Here is a 27,379-nt window from a genome sequence, read left to right as displayed (position 1 = left end):
GCCGGCTGAGGCGCACTGTAGGCCTGGTGCGTGGTGCCGGAACTGGTGGTACCGGGCTGGGGACACGCACCTGAAGGCTAGTGCGGGGAGAAGGAACAGGGCATACTGGACCCTGGAGACGCACATTAGGCCTAGTGCGTGGTGCCGGAACTGGTGGTACCGGGCTGGGGACACGCATCTCAGGGCTAGTGCGGGGAGCAGCAACAGGACGCACAGGACTCTGGAGACGCACAGGAGGCTTGGTGCGTGGTGCCGGAACTGGTGGTACCGGGCTGGAGACACGCACCATAGGGCGAGTGCGTGGAGGAGGAACAGGACTCTGGAGACACACTGGAAGCCTGGTGCGTGGTGTAGGCACTGGTGGTACTGGGCTGGGGCGGGGAGGTGGCGCCGGATATACCGGACCATGCAGGCATACTGGCTCCCTTGAGCACTGAGCCTGCCCAACCTTACCTGGTTGTATGCTCCACGTAGCCCGACCAGTGCGGGGAGGTGGAATAACCCTCACTGGGCTGTGTTGGCGAACCGGGGACACCATGCGTAAGGCTGGTGCCATGTACACCGGCCCGAGGAGACGTACTGGAGGCCAGATATGTTGAGCCGGCTTCATGGCACCTGGCTCAATGCCCAATCTAGCCCTGCCAGTGCGGGGAGGTGGAATAACCCGCACCGGGCTATGCACACGTACAGGAGACACCATGCGCTCTACCGCATAACACGGTGTCTGCCCGTACTCTCGCACTCCACGGTAAGCATAGGGAGTTGCCGCAGGTCTCCTACCTGACTTCGCCACACTCCGTTGTAGGCCCCCCCCCCCCAATACATTTTTGGGTTTGACTCTCGGGCTTCCAGCCTTGCTTCCGTGCTGCCTCCTCATATCGCCTCCTCTCGGCTTTAGCTGCCTCCAGCTCTTCACGAGGGAGGCGATATTCTCCCGGTTGAGCCCAAGGTCCCTTACCTTCCAGTATCTCCTCCCAAGTCCAAGAATCCTTTATGCGCTGCTCCTGCTGCTGCTTAACACGCTGCTTGGTCCCGTTACGGTGGGTAATTCTGTCACGATCGTCTTGAGGATAATGAGTGGACCAAGGCGCAGCGTGTGAAAAATACATTCTCTTTTATTTAGAGACGAGAGAAACACGAAACGAACACTTATAACAAAACAAAACAAAACAACAAACGACCGTGAAGCTACAAACGTAAGTGCAATACAAAAGCTACAAACGTTCTACATAGACAATTACCCACAAACGCATAATGCCTATGGCTGCCTTAAATATGGCTCCCAATCAGAGACAAATGAAAGACAGCTGTCTCTGATTGAGAACCACTCAGGCAACCATAGACATACCTAGACACATTCACTAAACACAACCCCATACACTAAACCCAACACCCCCTTTACCATATAACCACCCAAGACGAGACAAAACACAAACATTCCCCATGTCACACCCTGACCTAACTAAAATAATAAAGAAAACAAAGAATACTAAGGCCAGGGCGTTTCACTTCCCCTACTGTATTTATTTATGTATTTATTTTGCTCCTTTGCACCCCATTATTTATATTTCTACATTGCACATTCTTCCACTGCAAATCTACCATTCCAGTGTTTTACTTGCTATATTGTATTTACCTCGCCACCATGGCCTTTTTATGCCTTTACCTCCCTTATCTCACCTCATTTGCTCACATTGTATATAGACTTATTTTTCTACTGTTTTATTGACTGTATGTTTTGTTTATTCCATGTGTAACTCTGTGTTGTTGTATGTGTCGAATTGCTATGCTTTATCTTGGCCAGGTCGCAGTTGCAAATGAGAACTTGTTCTCAACTTGCCTACCTGGTTAAATAAAGGTGAAATAAAACATTTAAATAGTAAAGTAAACTAAGCAGACCAGACCCAGCTGCTATCACATTAGTGCCTGTCAGTGGAAGCTGGTGGGAGGAGCTATAGGAGGATGGGCTCATTATAACGGCTGGAATGGACGTTTGGAACGCAGTCAAACATGTAGTTTCCATGTTTGATGTGTTTTATACTGTTCCATGTATTATATTACAGCTATTACAATGAGCCTGTCCTCTTACAGCTCCTACCACCAGCCTCCTCTGGTACCTGTGAGAGAGCCAGCCCCTTAAGCAGACCGGAACATGACAAAGACTGTGGAACTATGACTGTGATATGTGGTTATCTAACGTAGCTAGGATGAATACACTAACTGTAACTCACTCTGAATAAGAGCCTCTGGTAAATTAATAAAATGTAATGCAAATGTAATACTATTGAGTAAGTTTATTGTTTTTCAAGATAACGGTATATATTTTTGTCAACTATTTTTATAATATTTTTCCATCTGGACATTTTGTAAATACTCAACTCTGGAACCAGTCACTTAAATACCACATGTTTTGCACCTGATCTACTGACACTGTCTCTGTCAACTGTTACTGCTCCACACCAACTCAATTGGCTACCGAGTCCTCTGTCTTAAAACACTATAGTGTGACTGTAATAGATGACTATAGCATGGTACTGAGGACAGAAAGGGGAGGAAGATGGATGAGAGACAGGGATGAGAGAAAGAGAGAAGTAGATAGAGGGATGGGGGAGAGAAAGATAGATTGGAGAGAAAGAGGGATCCTGCCTTGTAATGCTATAGAAGAGGCTACTGAGTTTAGTTGGACAGAAAATGGTCCTGGAAGTTTCAGTGTAAGCCTACCCAATGCTGTTGCCGTTTTAAATTTTCCTGGCAACCTTCAGAACGAAAAACATTTTTTTTTCCTTTCCTCTCTTCCCGAGCTTATTCTTCCTTCCACAGCGATTAAGGAAGAGAGACTGGCGCTGGTAAACCATGTTAAGATTATTCACAGTAACTTCAAGAGACTGGCTGAGTTCTCATGTTTGAATAGTAAGTAATCCTTTAGCAGACAGACTCACACGCATGCACGGACGCGCACACACACACACACACACACACACACACACACACACACACACACACACACACACACACACACACGTATTTATTAATTTATGCCTTGGTTCAGTTTGATACAAGGATGATGTTAAAAACCATGAGAACTCCGGTGCTGATCTTATTATCATAAGGAAACTCATTCCAAGCATATGTGTAACTTCTTCTTCTTAAAACGTACTCTGTGAAATGACTGAGGCAGCAACATGTCTGTCTCTGATTCATTATGTGGAAAAAAATAACAAGCATCAAACAGCAAGGTTTTCTGAGAGTTGCATATAGTATAGTGAGAATATAGTGAGAAGATTAAAACAGAACCTGGTCTGCTCTATATTCAGAGGACACACTGAATTGTTTTGCCCAAAGCATCACATTCCTCTTTATTTTTTTTACGGCCACTTCAATTAAACAAAAACCACCTTGCTGCTACAAATCAATCCATTATTTTTGCTTCTTTCTTTCATTCTCCCACCTTCCCTCCATCAGCTAATTTCAGATATGCAATCTCCTTTTAGCTCCTTCTGCTGTCTCATTGGCTGTGCTTCGGTGCTCCTTATTAAAATGTATATTTTCAAATCATTCTTCAAAGGGGAACTGTTAGCCCGGAGAGCCAAACCAATGCTCCGTGTAACAGGAAATTAAAAGAAGGCTGAGTGAAACGAGATATCCCGTCTTTGTCGTTGCATTCTGCATTCGGCGCCTCAGTGTGGTGACGCGAGGCGGCCGTGTATCTCCCGGGTGACAAAACATGGCAGAGATATCTCTGACTCCATCTCTAACAGTTTACTGAGGCCTGGATGTAATAAACACATAAGACTTTGATGTGTAGGTGTGTTGGAACGTCTTGTGTTGACAACAGCTGCCTTGGGTAAATTGCGAAGATAGGATAGGGGATGGTACTGTATCTCTTTGAAACCATTCAAAATCACCATCCTTAGAGAGTATGTGCATCATAGAGTTGTTCACTGCTTGTTTCATTAACTGTTCAATTGCAAAACATTGACCAAGAGATGAAAACAAGGCCATCCACTAAATCCTCAAGAAGACAATATGATGACTGGTATGGGAAAAGAGGCTTCTGGCTGATTGACTAATAATTTGGTTGTTCTCTACATTTGTCCTATTTAACACATGTACAAGTGTGTATTATATGCATGAATTGGAAATGTGTTTTTTCATATCCCAGCAGCCCTTGAGACACCCTCAGAGAGTGAGGTCACACTGGCAACTCTGGAACAATTAGTGTTAAAGTGCCTTGCACAAGGCACATCAACAGATTTTTTTTTCACGTTGTTGGCTCAGGGATTCAAACTAGTGACCTTTCAGTTACTGGTCCAAAGCTCTAACCGCTCGGCTACCTGCCACCCACAATGTGATTGGCCCAGGCTGCAATGTTTAATTAATCACTGACTTATCAAACCCAACGCAGGCTCTTTAACCTGCACATCAAAAAGCTCCTATTGGATCAAACCAATAATTGACAATGGGTGATAACCCCGCACATTGTCTCCTACCGGCCATATCCCTGCTCACTAACTAACCCAGACCTTCTTATAAAGAGGGATAGAGAGAATGAAAGAGGGATGGAAAGAGAGAACAGTCCTCTCCTCTGCCAGTACCTTTCTATCATTAAAGTTCAGGACACAGCAGCAAGACTCAGGGCTAGGCCCCTTGTTCTCAATTTCCGCCTGAATGACGTGCCCAAAGTAAACTGGCTGTTGCTCAGGCCCTGAAATCAGGATATGAATATAATTGGTACCATTGGAAAGGAAACACATTGAAGTTTGTGGAAATGTTAAAACAATGTAGGCGAATATAACATAATATATATGGTAGGAGAAAATCCAAAGAAAAACCAACCAGATATTTTTATTTTGGAGAGACCATCCTTCTTATTGAAAGACCAAGGTCAAATTGAAAATTGAAAAGCTCCCTGGATGCAATTCCTATGGCTTCCACAGGGTGTCAGCAGTATATGTTCAATGTTTCAGGCTTGTAACTTCAAAAACAAATAAGAAATATCAGTTTTAGTACAGGGACACAGTCGTGGAAATGTGTGTTTGTGTGCGCCATGAAGACAGGGCGCACCTGCTAAAATCGGTTTCCTATTGAACATACTTCTTTCCATAAGAAATATTACAGTTTGGTTACATTTTAGGGTATCTGAGGAGTAAATAGAAACGTATTTTGACCTGTTGAAACAAAGTTTAGGGGTAGATTTTTGGATTCCTTTCTCTGCACGTTGAACGAGTGGATTACTCAAATCGATGGCGCCAACTAAACTGACTTTTTGGGATATAAAGAAGGATTTTATCTAACAAAACGAGACTACATGTTATAGCTGGGACCCTTTGGATGACAAATCAGAGGAAGATTTTCAAAAAGTAAGTGAATATTTAATCGCTATTTGTGAATTTATGAAACCTGTGCCGGTGGAAAAACAATTTGATGTGGGGCGCCGTCCTCAAACAATTGCATCCCATGATTTCACTGTAATAACGACTGTAAATCGGACAGTGCAGTTAGATTAACAAGAATTTAAGCTTTCAACCGATATAAGACACTTATATGTACCTAAATGTTTAACTTCTTATGGCTGAGTGGCAGTATTGAGTAGCTTGGATGAAAAGGTGCCCAGAGTAAATTTTATTTGGATAGAAAACTCTGAAATTTCTAAAACTGTTTGAATGATGTCTGTGAGTATAACAGAACTCATATGGCAGGAAAAAACCTGAGAAAAAATCCAACCAGGAAGTGGGAAATCTGAGGTTTGTAGGTTTGCCTATCCAATATACAGTGGGATATTGGTCATTTTGCACTTCCTAAGGCTTCCACAACAGTCTTTAAAACCTTGTTTGATGCTTCTACTGTGAAGAATGAGGGAAGGAGAGCTCTTTGAGTCAGGTGTCTGGCACGAGCTGAACATGCGCGGTCACGTGAGAGCGACCTGCTTTACATCGCATTTCTACAGACAAACGAATTCTCCTGTTGAAACATTATTGAAGATTTATGTTAAAAACATCCTAAAGATTGATTCTATACTTCGTTTGACATGTTTCTACGAACTGTAATGGAATTATTTGACTTTTCGTCTGAACTGCGCGTCATGAATGTGGATTACTGGACTGAACACGCAAACAAAATGAAGGTATTTGGACATAAATCATGGACTATATCGAACAAAACAAACATTTATTGTGGAACTGGGATTCCTGGGAGTGCATTCTGATGAAGATCATCAAAGGTAAGTGAGTATTTATAATACTATTTCTGACTTCTGTTGACTCCAAAAAATGGCAGATATCTTTATGACTTATTTGGGTTCTGAGCGCTGTACTCAGATTATAGCATGGTGTGCTTTTTCCGTAAGTTTTTTTAAAAATCTGACACAGCGGTTGCATTAAGGAGAAGTTTATCTAAAGTTCCATGTTTAATACTTGTATCTTTTATCAATGTTTATTATGAGTATTTCTGTAAATTGATGTGGCTCTCGGCAAAATCACCGGATGTTTTGGAGGCAAAACATTACTGAACATAATGTAAATAATGCGCCAATGTAAACTGAGATTTTTTGGATATAAATATAAACTTTATCGAACAAAACATACATGTATTGTGTAACATTAAGTCCTATGAGTGTCATCTGATGAAGATCATCAAAGGTTAGTGATTAATTCTATCTCTATTTCAGATTTTTGTGACTCCTCTCTTTGGCTGGAAAAATGGCTGTGTTTTTCTGTGAATAGGTGCTGACCTAACATAATCGTTTGTGGTGCTTTCGCCGAAAAGCCTATTTGAAATCGGACACTGTGGTGGGATTAAAAATAAGTGTATCTTTAAAATGGTGTAAAATACTTGTGTCTGAGGAATTTAATTATGAGATTTCTGTTGTTTTGAATTTGGCGCCCTGCACTTTCACTGGCTATTGTCATATCGATCCATATCGATCCATTTGCGATCCATATCGATCCATTTGCGACTAAGCTTTAACTTCCTGACTGATGTCTTGAGATGTTGCTTCAATATATCCACATCATTTTCTTTCCTCATGATGCCATCTATTTTGTGAGCAAAGCACCCCCACAACATGATGCTGCCACCCCCGTGCGTCATGGTTGGGATGGTGTTCTTCGGCTTGCAAGCCTCCCCCTTTTTCCTGCAAACATAACGATGGTCATTATGGCCAAACAGTTCTATTTTTTTTCATCACACCAGGGGTAATTTCTCCAAAAAGTACGATCTTTGACCCCATGTGCAGTTGCCAACTGTAGTCTGGCTTTTTATGGCGGTTTTGAAGCAGTGGCTTCTTCTTTGCTGAGTGGCCTTTCAGGTTATGTCGATATAGGACTCGTTTTACTGTGGATATTGATACTTTTGTGCATGTTTCCTCCAGCATCTTCACAAGGTCCTTTGCTGTTGTTCTGTGATTGATTTGCACTTTTCGCACCAAAGTACGTTTATCTCTAGGAGACAGAAAGCGTCTCCTTCCTGAGCGATATGACGGCTGCGTGGTCCCATGGTGTTTTTACTTGTGTACTATTGTTTGTACAGATGAACGTGGTACCATTCAGGCATTTGGAAATTGCACCCAAGGATGAACCAGACTTGTGGAGGTCTACACATTTTTTTCTGAAGTCTAGGCTGATTTCTTTTGATTTTCCCATGTTTTCCAGCAAAGAGTTTGAAGGTAGGCCTTGAAATACATCCACAGGTACACCTCCAATTGACTCAAATGTTGTCAATTAGCCTATCAGAAGCTTTTAAAGCCATGACAAAATTTTGGGGAATTTTCCAAGCTGTTTCAAGGCACAGTCAACTTAGTGTATGTCAACTTCTGACCCACTGGAATTGTGATACAGTGAATTATAAGTTAAATAATCTGTCTGTAAACAATTGTTGGAAAAATTACTTTTGTCATGCACAAAGTAAATGTCCTAACCGAATTGCCAAAACTATAGTTTGTTTAACAAGAAATTTGTGGATTGCTTCAAAAACGAGTTTTAAATACTCCAACCTAAGTGTATGTTTACTACCAACTTCAACTGTAAGTAATTTCAAAACATTTCACAACAAAACCTAACAATAATACCTCAACTTTTACAGATGCACAATCGAGAGCATCCTGTCGGGCTGTATCACCGCCTGGTACGGCAACTGCTCCGCCCACAACCGGAAGGCTCTCCAGAGGGTAGTGCGGTCTGCACAACACATCACCGGGGGCAAACACCTCCCCTCCATGACACCTACAGCACCCGATGTCATAAGAAGGCCAAAAAGATCATCAAGGACAACAACCACCCGAGCCACTGCCTGTTCACCCCACTATCGTCCAGAAGGCGAGGTCAGAACAGGTGCATCAAGGCTGGGACCGAGAGACTGAAGCTTCTATCTCAAGCTTCTATCTCAAGGCCATCAGACTGTTAAACAGCCATCACTAACATAGAGAGGCTGCTGCCAACATACAGACTCAAATCTCTGGCCACTTTAATAAATGGACTTAATAAAGGTATCACTAGTCACTTTAAATAATGACAATTTAATCATGTTTATATATCCTACATTACTCATCTCATATGTATAGTCTGTATTCTAAACCATCTACTGCATCTTGCCTATGCCGCACGGCCATCGCTAATCCATGTATTTATCTGTACATATTCTTATTCATCCCTTTACATTTGTGTGTATAAGGTAGTTGTGGTGAATTTGTTAGATTACGTGTTAGATATTACTGCATTGTCGGAACTTGAAGCACAAGCATTTCGCTACCCTCATTGACATCTGCGAATCATGTGTGTGTGACCAATAAAATCCGATTTGATTTTGATTTGATTAATACACACAAATCTAAGTAAAGGAATGGAATTAAGAATATATAAATATATGGATGAGCAACGTCAGAGTGAACGCTGTGGGAGAAAGGCAAGACTGCCAAACGCCTGCCTGATGCCCGTCCAAATTTACCCACAATCCTCAGCGTCCGTTCCCTCTCCTTTGCTCCCAGAATGCAAAGCCTCTTAGATGCTGGGACCCCACCACAGTTTGGCTGGGACAAAAGAATTGTGTGAAATACCCGGCGGGCCTGTGCTTTATGGCTGGCAGCTTTACATATAAAACAGGCAGGCCTATCTGTCTCCTCGCAGGCTGCGGCCACAAAGTCCGAATCCCAGCTTTGAGCACTCTGAGGATCCTCACTCTGGAGTTCTGAGGAGAGACAGATTAACACCACCAAACACTGCTCCTATCCTCCTGCCTGGCTGACGGAGGGATGGGTGAGGGAGGGGGGAAAAGCTGGATGATAGTGTTACAGAGGAAAGTGTATACTCGTGAATGTCTCTGACTTACCTTCACATGTTCTGTAGCAGAATACCTGGCCCTTGTTTGGGGAGTTGGTTTGTTGGGTGGAGTCACCATCTTGCTCTTGGCAGACTGAATGTAAACTCCAGTCTAATGTAGGAGTTTTAGCTGCTGAAGTTGACTGCTTGGCACTTCCATACAGTTGCTGTCCATGGTGCTGAATTGACCAGAGACATAGATAGTCAGAATTCAGCTAACAGTCAAGTCAGATGAGGAGAAACCTTAGATCAGTTTATTTGGTACATTTCACACACCTGACATTTTGAAGCAATAAAATCCAGTTATATTTAAGTAAACACTGACATCTAGTGGAAGTGTCCTGCACAGACTCAAACTGATATAAAAGACAACATTTTGGAGAAAGTTCCACCCACTCCTGTTTAGCAGGAAGGAGCAAAGCTCACAACAGAACAGCGCTGTAACATGCAGCAATTAAATATTCAGTGAACTGTCTTATAGAAGGACCAATAAACTTTGTAAACAACCAAGAATCAAAACAACAATTAAAGACTAAGGAACACCGGCATCCAAATATAGATTTAGACTTTTTAAAAGTAAACCTTCATCAAAAGACTTCCAAAGCCATAACAGAAAGATAAGCAGTGAGACATGGCCTCTAAAGCATCTCTCTCCGAGGATGATTTCTCCTGTCCTGTGTGTCGTAACATCTTCAAGGATCCTGTGGTCCTGTTGTGTAGCCACAGCTTCTGTAAAGCCTGTCTACAGGAATACTGGAAACAGAAGACATCTCGACAATGTCCAGTCTGCAGAAAGAAATCATCAATGGAATTCCCCCCCTGTAACCTGGTTTTAAAGAACCTGTGTGAGGCCTACTTACAGGATAGAAGTCAGAGAGCTTCTGCAGGGTCTGAGGTGCTCTGCAGTCAGCACAGTGAGAAACTCAAGCTCTTCTGTCTGGAGGATAAACAGCCCATCTGTTTTGTGTGTCAAACTTCAAAAAAGCATAAAAGCCACGACTGCTGCCCAATAGATGAAGCTGTACTGGTTCATAATGTAGGTGATGTATTTAACACTTCTTGACTTACAAGATGTACATATAGTCACATGTGAATAAAGATCTGTGTGCCAATCCACTCATTTTACACACAGCACCTCTTTATAATGTTGTTTCATTCCAGGAGGAACTCAAAACTGCACTGGAGCCCTTAAAAGAGAAGCTGAAGGTCTTTAGAGAAGATAAACTGACATGTGATCAAACAGCCAACCACATCAAGGTAAGAATACAGAGTGAAGCTGAGATACAATGAAATTGTAAATATTTACCATAACCGTGTGGAATTATAGATTATCAATTATTGAAGATATCTTTGACATTCCTCTCTGCTGTGTCCAGAGTCAGGCCCAGCACATTGATTAAGATGGGGTTTGAGAAGTTTCATCAGTTTCTACATCAAGAAGAGAGAGACAGGATAGCTGCACTGAAGGAGGAAGATGAGCAGAAGAGGTGGCTTGTTTGGTTCAGCATTGTGTGCGGGGTTAGGCTTACCCTGGGCGGGTGGAAGTATTGTCTGATCCCCAGGCCCCAGTATTGTCTGATCCCCAGCAGCAGGAGCCGGGAAATGGACTAGCACACGGAAAACCAGGTCCCCTTCATTGTATGAGCAGAACACCACCTTTCAATCATAATGATGTTTCTGTTGCAGTTTAGCCATTGTAGACTGCTGGTCCGCCTCCTTGGGGGCCTATGTGAGTTGTGTGGTCAGGTCCTGGGCATAAGCAGCGGGTGTGGTGGGGGCTGTTGGTGTGAGAGAGGAGTTACAGTTAAACAGGACATGCACTGGCAGACAAAGCTCTCTGCCATGAGCTTGAAAGTAAGGGTTGAAGCCTGCACTAGAGTGCACACTTGAATTGTAGGCCAGCGCCACCTGTATATTTGTAGTGGCTGGGTGTATTGATGCACCATCCAAAGTGTCATTAACTTCACCATGCTCAAAGAGATATTCAATGTCTACTTTTTTTTATTTCTTTGCCAGGCATTGGAAAACCTCCCTGGTCTTTGTGGTTGAATCTGTGTTTAAATACACTGCTCGACTGAGTGACCTTACAGATAATTGTATGTGTGGGGTACAGAGATGAGGTAGTCATACAAAAATACTTTTTTTAAGACTGTTATTGCACACAGAGTGAGTCAATATAACTGTTCATGTGGCTTGTTCAGCAAACGTTTACTCCTGAAACTTTTTAGGCTTGCCATAACAAAAGGGTTGAATACTTGTTGACTCAAGAAAAATAATTTTTTGAACATTTTGAAAAACATAATTTCACTTTGACATTATGGAGTATTTTGTGTACAACAGTGACTATTTTTTCCAATTTAATCAATTTTAAATTCAGGGTGTAACACAACAAAATGTGGAAAAAGTCAAGGGAATACTTTCAGAAGGCAGTGTATACTGTACACACAGACAATTCCGGGCTCTTGTTTTAGGAGTTGGTTTGTTGGGGTGGAGTCACCATCTTGCTCTTTACAGACTGAATGTAAAAACTAGTCACACCTACTCATTCCAGGGTTTATTTATTTATATTTTTTCTACATTGTAGAATAATAGTGAAGACATCAAAACTATGAAATAACACATATGGAATCATGAAGTAAACAAAAAAGTGTTAAACAAATCAACACGTTGGCTCAAACACAATAAGAAGGAAAGAAATTCCGCATATTAACTTTTAACAAGGAACACCAGTTAATTGAAATGTATAAAAGGTGACTACCTCATGAAGCTGGTTGAGAGAATGCCAAGAGTGGGAAAAGCTGTCATCAAGGCAAAGGGTGGCTACTTTGAAGAATATAAAATTTCAAATATATTTCCATATGTGTTATTTCATAGTTTTGATGTCTTCACTATTATTCTACAATGTGGTAAATAGTAAAAATACATAAAAACACTAGAATTAGTATTTGTGTCCAAACTTTTTACTGGTACTGTAGAATTTTCAGCTGCTGAAGTTGACTGGTTTACAATTCTGTACAGTTGATATTATTGCACTGTTGGAGCTAGGAACACAAGAATTTCGCTACACCTGCAATAAAATCTGCTAAATATGTGTATGTCAATAATAAGTTTTTGTTGTTGCTGTCCATGGTGCTGAATTGACCAGAGCCATAAATTGGCAGATATCAGCTTACTGTCCTCTGTCAACTCCAGTTCAGTTTCATAAACCTAGCATTTAGACACATTTAAGGTTGACTTTGGGCACGACAAATGGTCCAACTCTGCCTTTTTCTCAATTTTCAAACAGAAATGGGGTGTGGCTTTGGTGGTTCATTGATGTATCGTTCTGGTCATGTGCACCGTGACTGATGCAGCTAGTTCGTTAGCTAAGCTAGTCACAATAGCTAGTCGGTAACTCCTCCAGTCTGTGTTGACGTCAATTTAAAGGATTTGTTTTTGGACGAAAGCTGTAGAGATCGGTAAGAAATGGCACTTCAGTAGTCAAATATCTTATTCATCAATTTCTTGTAGTTTTTAAGCGTTAAATTACCTGGTATGATGGTACATTGATCAGTTACACAGTTTAAAATCCAGTTATATTTAACTAAACACTGACATCTAGTGGAGTGTCCTGGAAATTAGCAGAGAGCTCCACCCCACTCCAAGGGCTGTATTAATTCAGCCGATTTAGTTGCAAAATGTATCTTAAATGGAAACAAACGAACCAGGGAGGGACTTACCTGCATTGGTCCAAAAGAAACTAGCATTTTAGTTGCAGTTATTTGGACTAATGATTGCACCCCTGTTTAGCAGGAAGGAGCAACACTCACAACAGAACAGCGCTGTAACATTCAGATATTCAGCTAAAGCTGTGGTTATAAAATAGTTTGACAACCCTGTTCGTAAGCTTTTATATGATATCAATCTCATCTGTTTATCTTTTCAAGTGATGAAGACATGGATCTCTCATGGAAAGGTGGCGAATCTAAAATGGATCAACTTTGAGCATCTTTATCTCTTGAATATTTTGGCATTTAAATACAAAAAGTCAAAAGGAGTGCTATGAAAAAGTGATTGAATTCAAATGGATTTATCCTACGTACACTCTTAGAAAAAAGGGTTCCAAAAGGGTTCTTCGGCTGCTCCCGTAGGAGCACCCTTTTTGGTACCAGGTAGAACCCATTTAGGTTCCATATAGAACCCTCTGTGGAAATAGTTCAACATGGAACCCAAAAAGGTTCTACCTGGACCCAAAACGGTTATACTTGGAATGAGAAATGGTTCTTCACAGGGTTCTCCTATGGGGAAAGCCAAACCTTTAAGGTTATAGATAGCACCTTTTTTTTCCCAAGAGTGTATAGTCACATGTGAATAAAGATCTGAGTGCCAATCCACTCCTTTTACACACAGCATCTCTTCATATGTTGTTTCATTCCAGGAAGAACTCAAGACTTCACTGAAGCCCTTACAGGAGAAGGAGGAGCAGAAGAGTCAGATGATAAAGTAGAAGATTGAGCTGATGAGCAGAGCGATATCATCACTTTCAGACACAATCAGAACCATAGAGGAAGAGCTGGGAGCTGAGGACATCTCATTCCTGCAGGTAAGGACTAATCGACCTCTGATAAATCAACTGCCCTATCAGTTATGAAATAAATATTGTAGTAATCAATTGATATGTTTTAGATTGATTTGCTATGATCAATACATCTTTAAATGTGTTATTTTGTTTCCCTACAGAACTACAAGGATACAGTGAAAAGGCAAGGGGACTTTATTATGTCTCTCTCTTCTCTGTGGTTCTGTATCAAACCCCACAGCAACACTGACTCCTGAATGTTCTGCCAGAGCCCAGTGTACACTGCCAGATCCAGAGAGGGTTTCAGGAGCGCTGATAGACATGGTAAATCACCTGGGCAACCTGCAGTTCCGAGTCTGGGAGAAGATGCAGGGAATAGTTCAGTACAGTAAGTATTTAAGGGGTATAAGAAGGTATTATATACTGTAGGCCATGACATCACTATGACTCTCCAATACAGAAAAAGAGACTGTGAATGATTTTTAAAGTGGCACTCCAGTCTCCTTTATTATTTTTACTTATTTAACTAGGCAAGTCAGTTAAGAACAAATTCTTATTTACAATGACGGCCTACCGGGGAATAGTGGTTAACTGCTTTGTTCAGGGGCAGAACGACAGATTTTTATATTGTCAGCTCGGGATTCAATCCAGCAACCTTTTGGTTACTGGCCCTACGCTCTAACCACATATCTATCTGCTGTCCTTCTCACCTCATGTATCACCTGATTCACTGAACAAAGGCTCATCTCAAAAGATGGTCCAGGAATCATCATAACATGGTACAAGTGTTGGGGGGGCTTTCCTATTTTGTCCTCTATTGTCCCTCAAGCGAGGGGGAGGACGATGACATCACAGTGCACCCACCAGACCAACTCATTGAATGGTCAACTCCTTGAAGTTTGCATTTGTGTATAAAAAAACAGTATTTCTTCCCTTTTAAGTCTGGGAACATTACTGTATTTATACATGAGATATTGTTTTTTAACAGGACAAGTACAAGACTAGCTGGAGTGTGTCTTTAAAATAAATAACATACATTTTCTTTACAACATCAAATCCATTTCAGTGTATTTATCAAAAAGCAGATGGTACATTTACACATGTGAAATTGTGAGGATTTCACAATAAGTAATGTGCACACATATAACACAAAACATACAACACATAGCATTATATATTATATACAGTAATGTATTCCCCCTTCATATGAATTAATCTAGTGTGTTTCTGTTCTCTGTCCAGCTCCAGTGACTCTGGACCCCAACACTGCCCACCCACATCTCATCCTGTCTGATGATCTGACCAGTGTGAGATACGGTGATGAGGAACAGCAGCTTCCAGACAACCCAGAGAGGTTTGATAGCCATAGAATGGTCCTGGGCTATGAGGGTTTTAACTCAGGAACACACTGCTGGGACATTGATGTTAGGAAGAATAAAGGCTGGGACCTGGGTGTGATCACAGAGTCTGTCCAGAGGAAGGAACACAGTGGTTATTGGGATGGATCCTGGGGTGTGTTGTTTGATGGTGGTGATTATAAAACACATGTACCAAAGCAGCCATTCACTCCCCTCACAGTGAGACAGAATCCCCAGAGGATCAGAGTGCAGCTAGACTGGGAAGGAGGAAAGCTGTCATTCTCTGACCCTGTCAATAACACACATCTACACACACACTTTCACTGAGAGAGTCTTTCCATTCATCAGCAATCTGTCCTCTCCACCCTCTGAGGGTGTGACCAGGTAAGGTGACTTCATTAAAGAGAAGGTTGCACGATATATTTTCACAAATCTAACAACGTACATGAATGATATTCCATATACAGTGGCAAGAAGAAATATGTTGAAGTTGTTGAATGAATATGTTGAATGAAGATGTTGAAGAATGCCAAGAGTGTGCAAAGCTGTCATCAAGGCAAAGGGTGGCTACTTTGAAGAATCTCAATTCTAAAATACATTTAGATTTGTTTCACACTTTTTCGGTGTTATTTCATGGTTTTGATGTCGTCACTATTATTCTACATTGTAGAAAATAGTAAAAATAAAGAAAAACCCTTGAATGAGTAGATGTGTTGAAACTTTTGACTGGTACTGTACATACTGTAGGTCAAGTAGTATTAAATACATCTTCTACCTTATGATCCAGTACAGTTTCATCTATTGGGCAGCAGTCATGGCTTTTATGCTTTTTTGAAGTTTGACACACCAAACAGATGGGCTGTTTATCCTCCAGACAGAAGAGCTTGAGTTTCTCACTGTGCTGACTGCAGAGCACCTCAGACCCTGCTGAAGCTCTCTGACTTCTATCCTGTAAGTAGGCCTCACACAGGTTCTTTAAAACCAGGTTACAGGGGGGGAATTCCAGTGATGATTTCTTTCTGCAGACTGGACATTCCCAAGATGTCTTCTGTCTCCAGTATTCCTCCAGACAGGCTTTACAGAAGCTGTGGCTACACACAACAGGAGGACAGGATCCTTGAAGATGTTATAACATACAGGACAGGAGAAATCATCCTCTGGGAGAGGTTTAGAGGCCATTTTGTCAACACCTCCGTCTCTCTGCTGTAATATCTTCTGGACTGAAGCCTCTCAGCAGTGAAGACTGTAGAACTTGGTAATTCATATTTTTTAATTTTCTTTTGTTCAGCGATTCTTGTTTTGATCCTTGATTATTTCCAAATGTTACAAGTCCTTCGATAAGACAAACATATCCTTGAGGTTGAATGTTACAGCACTGTTTTGTTGTAGACGACCCCAGGATATCATTCACACACTTTTACTGAGAGAGTCTTTCCATTCATCGGGAATTATTGTCTCCACCCTCTGAGGGTGTTACCAAGTAAGGTGTACAGTATGACGGTGCCACGTTGAATGTCACTGAGCTCTTCAGTAAGGCCATTCTACTGCCAATGTTTGTCTATGGAGATTGCATTGCTGTGTGCTCAATTTTATACACCTGACAGCAACTGCTGTGGCTGAAATAATCCAATCCGCTAATTTGAAAGCGTGTCTACATACTTTTGTATATACAGTGTATTCGGGAAGTATTCAGACCCCTTGACTTTTTCCACATTTTGTTGTGTGGAATTTTGTTGTTTGTTCTAAAATAGATTAAAATATGATTTTTTTTCCTCTCAACAAGCTACACCATAATGACTAAGCAATGACTCAGACCCTTTACACAGTACTTTGTTGAAGCACCTTTGGAAGTGATTACAGCCTCGAGTCTTCTTGGATATGACGCTACAAGCTTAGCACACCTGTATTTGGGGAGTTTCTCGCATTCTTCTCTGCAGATCTTCTAAATCTGTCAGATTGGATGGGGAGCATTGCTGGACAGCAGTTTTCAGGACTCCAGAGATGTTCCATCGTGTTCAAGTCTGCTCTGGCTGGGCCATCTTTGCCTCGATCCTGACTAGTCTCCCAGTCCCTGAAAAACACCCCCACAGCATGATGCTGCCACCACGCTTCACTGTGGGGATGGTTCCAGGTTTCTTCCAGATGTGACACTTGGCATTCAGGCTAAAGAGTTCAATCTTGGTTTCATCAGACCAGAGAATCTTCTTTCAAGGCCTGAGAGTCTTTAGGTGCCTTTTGGCAAACTCCAAGCGGGATGTCATGTGCCTTTTACTGAAGAGTGGCTTCGGTCTGGACGAAGAATCAAATCAAAATCAAATCAAGTTTATTTTATATAGCCCTTCGTACATCAGCTAATATCTCGAAGTGCTGTACAGAAACCCAGCCTAAAACCCCAAACAGCAAGCAATGCAGGTGTAGAAGCACGGCGGCTAGGAAAAACTCCCTAGAAAGGCCAAAACCTAGGAAGAAACCTAGAGAGGAACCAGGCTATGAGGGGTGGCCAGTCCTCTTCTGGCTGTGCCGGGTGGAGATTATAACAGAACATGGCCAAGATGTTCAAATGTTCATAAATGACCAGAATGGTCAAATAATAATCAGGAGTAAATGTCAGTTGGCTTTTCATAGCCGATCATTAAGAGTATCTCTACCGCTCCTGTGGTCTCTAGAGAGTTGAAAACAGCAGGTCTGGGACAGGTAGCACGTCCGGTGGACAGGTCAGGGTTCCATAGCCGCAGGCAGAACAGTTGAAACTGGAACAGCAGCAAGGCCAGGTGGACTGGGGACAGCAAGGAGTCATCATGCCCGGTAGTCCTGACGCATGGTCCTAGGGCTCAGGTCCTCCGAAAGAGAGAAAGAAAAAGAGAAGGAGAGAATTAGAGAGAGCATACTTAAATTCACACAGGACACCGGATAAGACAGGAGAAGTACTCCAGATATAACCAACTGACCCTAGCCCCCCGACACATAAACTATTGCAGCATAAATACTGGAGGCTGAGACAGGAGGGGTCAGGAGACACTGTGGCCCCATCCGATGATACCCCCGGACAGGGCCAAACAAGAAGGATATAACCCCACCCACTTTGCCAAAGCACAGCCCCCACACCACTAGAGGGATATCTTCAACCACCAACTTACCATCCTGAGACAAGGCCGAGTATAGCCCACAAAGATCTCCACCACAGCACAAACCAAGGGGGGGCGCCAACCCAGACAGGAAGATCACGTCAGTAACTCAACCCACTCAAGTGACGCACCCCTCCTAGGGACGGCATGAAAGAGCACCAGTAAGCCAGTGACTCAGCCCCTGTAATAGGGTTAGAGGCAGAGAATCCCAGTGGAGAGAGGGGAACCGGCCAGGCAGAGACAGCAAGGGCGGTTCGTTGCTCCAGAGCCTTTCCGTTCACCTTCACACTCCTAGGCCAGACTACACTCAATCATATGACCTACTGAAGAGATAAGTCTTCAGTGTAGGGAAGCTAGCACTGGAGTAATATGATCAAATGTCTTGCTTCTAGTCAGGATTCTAGCAGCCGTATTTAGCACTAACTGAAGTTTATTTAGTGCTTTATCCGGGTAGCCGGAAAGTAGAGCATTGCAGAAGTCTAACCTAGAAGTAACAAAAGCATGGATAAATTTTTTTGCATCATTTTTGGACCGAAAATTTCTGATTTTTGCAATGTTACGTAGATAGAAAAAAGCTGTCCTTGAAACAGTCTTGATATGTTCGTCAAAAGAGAGATCAGGGTCCAGAGTAACGCCGAGGTCCTTCACAGTTTTATTTGAGACGATTTTACAACCATCAAGTTCTCATTTACAATTGCGACCTGGCCAAGATAAAGCAAAGCAGTTCGACACATACAACAGAGTTACACATGGAGTAAAACAAACATACAGTCAATAATACAGTAGAAAAATAAGTCTATATACAATGTGAGCAAATCTGGTGAGATAAGGGAGGCAAAGGCAAAAAAAGGCCATGGTGGTGAGGTAAATATAATATAGCAAGTAAAACACTGGAATGGTAGATTTGCAGTGGAAGAATGTGCAAAGTAGAAATAGAAATAATGGGGTGCAAAGGAGCAAAATAAATAAATAAATACAGTAGGGGAAGAGTTAGTTATTTGGGCTAAATACAGTAGGGGAAGAGTTAGTTATTTGGGCTAAATTATAGATGGGCTATGTACAGGTGCAGTAATCTGTGAGCTGCTCTGACAGCTGGTGCTTAAAGCTAGTGAGGGAGATAAGTGTTTCCAGTTTCAGAGACTTTGTAGTTCGTTCCAGTCATTGGCAGCAGAGAACTGGAAGGAGAGGCGGCCAAAGGAAGATTTGGTTTTGGGGGTGACCAGAGAGATATACCTGCTGGAGCGTGTGCTACAGGTGGGTGCTGCTATGGTGACCAGCGAGCTGTGATAAGGGGGGACTTTACCTAGCAGGGTCTTGTAGACGACCTGGAGCAAGTGGGTTTGGCGACGAGTATGAAGCGAGGGCCAGCCAACGAGAGCGTACAGGTCGCAGTGGTGGGTAGTATTTGGGGCTTTGGTGACAAAATGGATGGCACTGATAGACTCCATCCAATTTATTGAGTAGGGTATTGGAGGCTATTTTGTAAATGACATCGCCGAAGTCGAGGATCGGTAGGATGGTCAGTTTTACAAGGGTATGTTTGGCAGCATGAGTGAAGGATGCTTTGTTGCGAAATAGGTAGCCAATTCTAGATTTAACTTTTGGAGATGGAGATGTTTGATGCGAGTCTGGAGGGAGAATTTAGTCTAACCAGACACCTAGGTATTTGTAGTTGTCCACATATTCTAAGTCAGAACAGTCCAGAGTAGTGATGTTGGACGGGCGTGCAGGTGCAGGCAGCGATCGGTTGAATAGCATGCATTTAGTTTTACTTGCATTTAAGAGCAGTTGGAGGCCACGGAAGGAGAGTTGTATGGCATTGAAGCTCGTCTGGAGGGTTATTAACACAGTGTCCAAAGAAGGGCCAGAAGTATACAGAATGGTGTTGTCTGCGTAGAGGTGGATCAGAGACTCACCAGCAGCAAGAGCGACATCATTGATGTATACAGAGAAGAGAGTCGGCCCAAGAATTGAACCCTGTGGCACCCCCATAGAGACTGCCAGAGGCCCAGACAACAGGCCCTCCGATTTGACACACTGAACTCTATTAGAGAAGATGTTGGTGAACCAGGCGAGGCAAGCATTTGAGAAACCAAGGCTATTGAGTCTGCCGATGAGGATGTGGTGATTGACAGAGTCGAAAGCCTTGGCCAGGTCGATGAATACAACTGCACAGTATTGTCTCTTATCGATGTCGGTTATGATATCGTTTAGGACGTTGAGCGTGGCTGAGGTGCACCCATGACCAGCTCTGAAACCAGATTGCACAGCTGAGAAGGTGCGGTGGGATTCGAAATGGTCGGTAATCTGTTTGTTGACTTGGCTTTCGAAGACCTTAGAAAGGCAGGGTAGGATAGATATAGGTCTGTAGCAGTTTGGGTCAAGAGTGTCCCCCCCTTTGAAGAGGGGGATGACCGCAGCTGCTTACGAAACTTTGGGAATCTCAGACGAAACGAAAGAGGCGTTTAACAGGCTTGTAATAGGGGTTGCAACAATTTTGGCAGATCATTTTAGAAAGGGTCCAGATTGTCTAGCCCGGCTGATTTGTAGGGGTCCAGATTTTGCAGCTCTTTCAGAACATCAGCTGACTGGATATGGGAGAAGGAGAAATGCGGAAGGCTTTGGCGAGTTGCTGTGGGGGGTGCAGTGCTGTTGACCGGGGTAGGGGTAGCCAAGTGGAAAGCATGTCCAGCCGTAAAAAAATGCTTCCCCCAGAAAACAACTACCATGAGACACCCACTTTCTCATCAGGACATCCTCTTGGAGAAAATAGCCATGGGCGACATCTCCCAACTGTTCCACAGGCACAATTTGGTCACGCAACTAATGTGGGGTCTAATGTGGGGTCAGCCCATTGCGCCTTGATTAGATCGGAGCGGGGTACAGATAACGGGATTACAGGGAAAGTAGTGACAGAATTCTTTGCGGCATTCTCATTAGCTGGCGCAGTGACCAGGTCACCACAGCTAATAGAACGCATGACTGCACACACAGGGAACACCTCTGGGAAACTCTGCGCACTCTCATCAGGAATCCCTACAAATGACAGCTTAGCGGAAACCACTAGAGATGAAAACACGATAGGCCACACACGCTCACCAGCCAAGTTATTCCCAAGGATAACGGCGATACCCTCAATAGGCAAAGAAGGACGCACCCCGACAACAACCTCAACTTTCACCAGTCCACAATCCAACATCAGTTTATGCAATGGAACTGACAGTGTTCAAACCTATTCCCCTAATTAGAAAACTATTCCCAGAATCAGTCTCAGCAGAGAAGGGTAACAGACTCCAACACAAACGATTCAGAGGCACAGGATCGTCACTGGCACAAGATCCTTACTTCCTAATATAGACACAAACTCTCCGTAATGAAAGGTAAATAGTCTGGGTCAATATGGACTTTCACATGCCCCTGGTATTGAGACAATGTGTCAGGAATGAACTGATGTGGAACAGGCGCAGCTAACGCCGTAGGCTTAGATTTAACGTAAGCACACGTACTGAATTTACCCTTAGCCCTGAGAACCGGACATTCGTTTTTCCAATGACCCAAACCTTGACAGTAGTGACACTCTTGACCAAAGTCAGCTTTACCACAGGAGTCAGGCTGAACCCTAGTTGAATGAAACTCTGCCCGTCAACCAAAGTATCTCGGTGAGCAAGGCCCAAAACTCTCAGAACGCCCCCACTCACTCTGAATACGAGGTTCTGGAAAGACACTTGTGAGTCAAAACATACTTGTCCGCCAAAACCGCAGCGACAGTCTTTACTTTTTGTTCGTTAATGTACTTGGCTATATGATCAGGGATGGTGTACTTAAATTGCTCTAGCATAATCAGATCACACAGCCCTTGGAAAGTCATAACTGCAGAGGCGGAAACACCAGCGATTAAACTGAAGATAACTTACTCATAATAAACATTGATAAAAGATACAAGTATTAAACATGGAACTTTAGATAAACCTCTCCTTATTGCAACCGCTGTGTCAGATTTCAAAAAAACTTTAAGGAAAAAGCACACCATGCTATAATCTGAGTACAGCGCTCAGAGCCCAAGCAAGCCATGAAGATATCCGCCATGTTGGAGTCAACAGATGTCAGAATAGCATTATAAATATTCACTTACCTTTGATGATCTTCATCAGAATGCACTCCCAGGAATCCCAGTTCCACAATAAATGTTTGATTTGTTCCATAAAGTCCATCACTTATGTCCAAATACCTCCTTTTCGTTTGCGCGTTCAGTACACAATCCAAACTCACGACACTTGGGCAAGTCCATGCGAAAGTTCAGACAAAGTCATATTACAGTTCGTAGAAACATTTCAAACGAAGTATAGAATCAATCTTTAGGATGTTTTTAACATAAATCTTCAATAATATTCCAACCGGAGAATTCCTTTGTCTTCAGAAATGCAATGGAACACAAGCTAACTCTCTCACGTGAACGCACCTGGTCAGCTAATGGCACTCTGCCAGAGCCCTGACTCAAAGAGCTCTCATTCCCCCCTCCTTCACAGTAGAAGCATCAAACAAGGTTCTAAAGACTGTTGACATCTAGTGGAAGCCTTGGGAAGTGCAAAATGACCAATATCCCACTGTATCTTTGATAGGTTTTCACCTCTTTGCCTACAAACCTCAGATTTCCCACTTCCTGGTTGGATTTTGTCTCAGGTTTTTGCCTGCCATACGAGTTCTGTTATACTCAGACTTCATTCAAACAGTTTTATAAACTTCAGAGTGTTTTCTATCCAAATCTACCAATAATATGCATATATTAGCAACTGGGCATGAGTAGCAGGCAGTTTACTCTGGGCACCTTATTCATCCAAGCTACTCAATACTGCCCCCAGCCATAAGAATTTAACATAACTGACACTGTCAGCTACACTAAGAGCTGAATAAGCTTCCTGCGCTTTACCAGTCAACACACACTGCAACATTAAAGTGCATTCAGAATCAGGCCATCTCCTAGCATCAGCAACACGCTTAAACGTCTCAGGGTCCTTCTCATTAAACTCAGGCAACAACCGTAAGTTTCCCAACATCAAATGTGTCCGGGGCACGACCAAAAGAGGAACGACCTCTAGGTAAATCTCGGTCACCTTCCCAGAGCAAACTCTCCCGAGAGCTTTCCTTCCCGAACCAGCTCTAGCCGCTCTTGTCGCAGCTTGATCTTAGCACGCTCCAAATCCTGTTTAAATTCCAATTCCTTTTCATATTTTACACGATCATGCTCTAGCTGTAACAGAAGCAGTTCTTTCTGCTGTTCAAAAATAAGTTTACTAGGACTAACAGATGGAGCGGCCATTGTAACGTTACGGGAGACGACGAGTCCTCAGCAGAGGCTTCCACAGTGGTAACTTCAAGAATACCACTCATCAGATTGGCCTTCAATTTTAACCTAATAGAATTTGATGTTTATCATAAATTTCAACCTTGTAGTGTTCAGCAATCTTCAGCTGTTCTTTAGTACATATTTCTAACAGTTCCTCTGATGGAAAGCGAATGAAGTCGTTTACATTAGATGACATAGTCGGAAGTAAATACAAAAAAAAAATCTTGCTCTTCCCCTCTGCTGAACACACCAGACCGGACCACAAGAGAAGTAACAATCACACTGGGCACCACAGAAGAGAGATGAGATATAATTGGAGCTTCCTCAAAACCTACAGTAACTCAACCCTAGTCTTCGTGCAGATTTGCTGTGGGTAATTACGCACTGTAGCCTGCTGGCAAGGAAATAAACCACCAGGCACACTTGCAGATTCCCCCAAGACAACTGCTCAGTCCACAGACACCACACAAAAATTACAAAATAATCATGCCCAACATATTCCAAAATGAAACACTTCGCTAAGCCTAACATGGGAAAAGGCTATAGCTCCGGGTAGTAAGTGTCACTAGCCAACCCAAATCTCCCACTGAGGTACACAGCTGACTACTCACCTCCTCTGACCGATGTCCCAACAGCGAGTAGATCAAGAGTCTCCAGCCTAGGCAAGGGCTTGGAAACAAACCAATGTACTCTCTCCAATGAAGCACACAACCAACTATCCACCGCAGTGGCAAGTTTACCAAACAAACGAAACCAATACTGGGCACCAAACATTACAACTCAAACAAGCTGTAACAAAAAATGTGCACAAATCACCTAGAGTTTAACATTAACTCCACGTTTTCTCCCAAACACAATACTTTCAAGATCCCATTTATCCTGGGACGCACCCGAGCCCAGGTGTGTCCCATTTCACTGACGACCCTCCCAACTCCACCCACCGACATCCTATTAAGGAAAACAATAGCAAATTTGGCAGACAGAGTGAGGGTCATCACATAATCCTAGTAAAAATTCCCTGTTTTAGGTCAGTTAGGATCACCACTTTATTTTAAGAATGTGAAATGTCAGAATAATAGTAGAGAGTGATTTATTTCAGCTTTGATTTCTGTTATCACATTCCTAGTGGGTCAGAATTTTACTTACACTCAATTAGTATTTGGTAGCATTGCCTTTAAGTTGTTTAACTTGGGTCAAACGTTTCAGGTAGCCTTCCACAAGCTTCCCACAATAAGTTGGGTGAATTTTGGCCCATTCCTCCTGACAGAGCTGGTGCAACTGAGTCAGGTTTGTAGGTCTTCTTACTCGCACATGCTTTTTCAGTTCTGCCCACAATTTTTCTATGGGATTGACGTCAGGGCTTTGTGATGGCCACTCCAATACCTTGACTTTGTTGTCCTTAAGCCATTTTGCCACAACTTTGGAAGTATGCTTGGGGTCATTGTCCATTTGGAAGACCCATTTGCAACCAAGCTTTAACTTCCTGACTGATGTCTTGATGTTGCGTCAATATATCCACATAATGTTCCATCCTCATGATGACATCAATTTTCTGAAGTGCACCAGTCCCTCCTGCAGCAAAGCACCCCCACAACATGATGCTACCACCCCCGTGCTTCACGTTTGGGATGGTGTTTCTCAGTTTGCGAGCGTACTCCTTTTTCCTCCAAACATAATGATGGTCATTATGGCCAAAAAGTTCAAATATTGTATTTGTGGAAGTCTACGATTTCTTTTCTGAGGTCTTGGCTAATTTCTTTTGATTTTCCCATGATGTCATGCAAAGAGGCACTGAGTTTGAAGGTAGGCCTTGAAATAAATCCACAAGTACACCTCCAATTGACTCAAATTGTCAATTAGCCTATCAGAAGCTTCAAAAGCCATGACATAACTTTCTGGAATTTTCCAAGCTGTTTAAAGGCACAGTCAACTTACTGTATGTAAACTTCTGACCGACTGGAATTGTTATACAGTGAATTGTAAATCAAATAATCTGTCTGTAAAGAATTGTTGTAAAAATGACTTGTCATGCACAAAGATGTCCTAACCGACTTGCCAAAACTATAGTTTACCAAGACATTTGTGGAGTGGTTGAAAAACGAGTTTTAATGACTACAACTTAAGTGTATGTAAACTTCTGACTTCAAATGTATATCTGTCTGTATGGTCAAAAGATTATACCGCTCCCGTGTCTAGCTAGGATTCTAGGTACCCTTCCCCAGATCTGTGCCTCGACACAATCCTGCCTCAGAGCTCTGCGGACAATTCCTTCGACCTGATGGCTTGGTTTTCGCTCTGACATAAACTGTCAATTGTGGGACCATATATAGACAGCAGTGTGCCTTTCCAAACCATGTCCAATCAATTGAATTTACCACAGGTGTACTCCAATCAAGTTGTAGAAACATCTCAAGGATGATCAATGGAAACAAGATGCACCTGAGCTCAATTCTGAGCTCATGTGCGTAAAACAACTCAGGCTGGGGAGACCATTAGAGAGATTTGGAAATCACATGTAAAAAGTGTTAAAACCAACAAACTGCCAAGCAATTCACGTTCATTTGCTTTTTACAGACCATGCTACAGTAAGATGAGCTAGCCAGACTTCAGAAAGGACAAACACTGCAGTTAGCTATGCTGCATTTCCTCAAAAAACAACCAAGCCCACACAAACCACAGCCGACAAAAACAAATTGTTTTGTTAAAAAACAGTAAGCTAGTTATGAACCACATACAGTAAATGGTTGAACCCCAAATCACATGTGAACAGAACCTCAGTTGTGCATGCTAGCATCAATTTACCAGATTTGACTGACAGCATCGCTGTTTCAAAGATGGCTAGAATAAATACCAGCTCTGGCAAAAGCTCTTTCTCCTTCTGTCTTGTCATTCTTATAATCCAAATTTGTGCTGACTGATCAACAGTTTGAAGTTACTTTTCATTGTGTTAACAGAAAATCTGAAGTCGCCATGCAAAAGTAAATAGTAGTGAGGCAGGGGCTGCACCAGAATAAAAACAACATCAAAATCACTGCATGCTTGAAGTGCTGTGTTGCAGCCTGGTCTCATAGAGTAGACAGAGCATAGTAAATGTAAATTCGGGACATTGAAATTGTTATATTTTATTTTTGGTATGGTTACATAAGGCAGAAGGTTACTTAAGCAAAAATGAGAGTTATTGGTCATGAAGAAAGGGTGGGAGTATAACACAAATGTTTAGCAACCCAAAGGTTGAGTGTTATAATCTCATGACTAACTTTAGCATTTCAGCTGATTTACAACTTTGCAACTTCTTACTATTTCTTAGCTACTTTGAAACTTCTAAGCATGTTAGCTAACCCTTCCTTTAACCCTTTAACATAACTCCTAACCTTAACCCCTAGCCTCGCTAGCGTTAGCCACCTAGCTAACGTTAACGTTTGCCACCTAGCTAAGGTGAGCAACAACAAATTGGAATTTGCAACATATCATACTCGTTGGAAATCTGTAACATATTTTACCAATTGAAATTCATAACATACCATATGAAACCTACCATATCCTACTAAATGGTGTGTACAGAATAATACAACATGCTATGAGATCAGGTTGATACCAGCTCAGCCAGCCAGCAGGGTGCAGTCAAAAGAAAAGGAAATGCTTGCAAACTTGGTTAACTACTTGATTAAATTAGTCTGTTCTCA

General features: G+C 42.4%; 1 protein-coding gene and 1 pseudogene across 1 annotated transcript in view; one reads left to right on the top strand and one right to left on the bottom strand.

Annotated features, from left to right (window-relative positions):
- Window positions 1-9,390, bottom strand: part of cacna2d3a (calcium channel, voltage-dependent, alpha 2/delta subunit 3a) — a 238,163-nt gene extending 228,773 nt beyond the window's left edge. The window contains exon 1 of the mRNA XM_039011568.1: window positions 9,322-9,390. Coding sequence (XP_038867496.1) covers window positions 9,322-9,390 — 69 coding nt within the window. The remainder of the gene's footprint in view (window positions 1-9,321) is intronic.
- A 552-nt stretch (window positions 9,391-9,942) lies between these two features.
- On the top strand, window positions 9,943-15,554 carry LOC120061674 (annotated as a pseudogene).
- The last annotated feature ends 11,825 nt before the right edge of the window (window positions 15,555-27,379 follow it).

Source organism: Salvelinus namaycush, chromosome 16 (genome assembly GCF_016432855.1).
Source record: "Salvelinus namaycush isolate Seneca chromosome 16, SaNama_1.0, whole genome shotgun sequence".
Taxonomy (NCBI): domain Eukaryota; kingdom Metazoa; phylum Chordata; class Actinopteri; order Salmoniformes; family Salmonidae; genus Salvelinus; species Salvelinus namaycush.
This window is presented reverse-complemented; position numbering and strand designations above follow the sequence as displayed.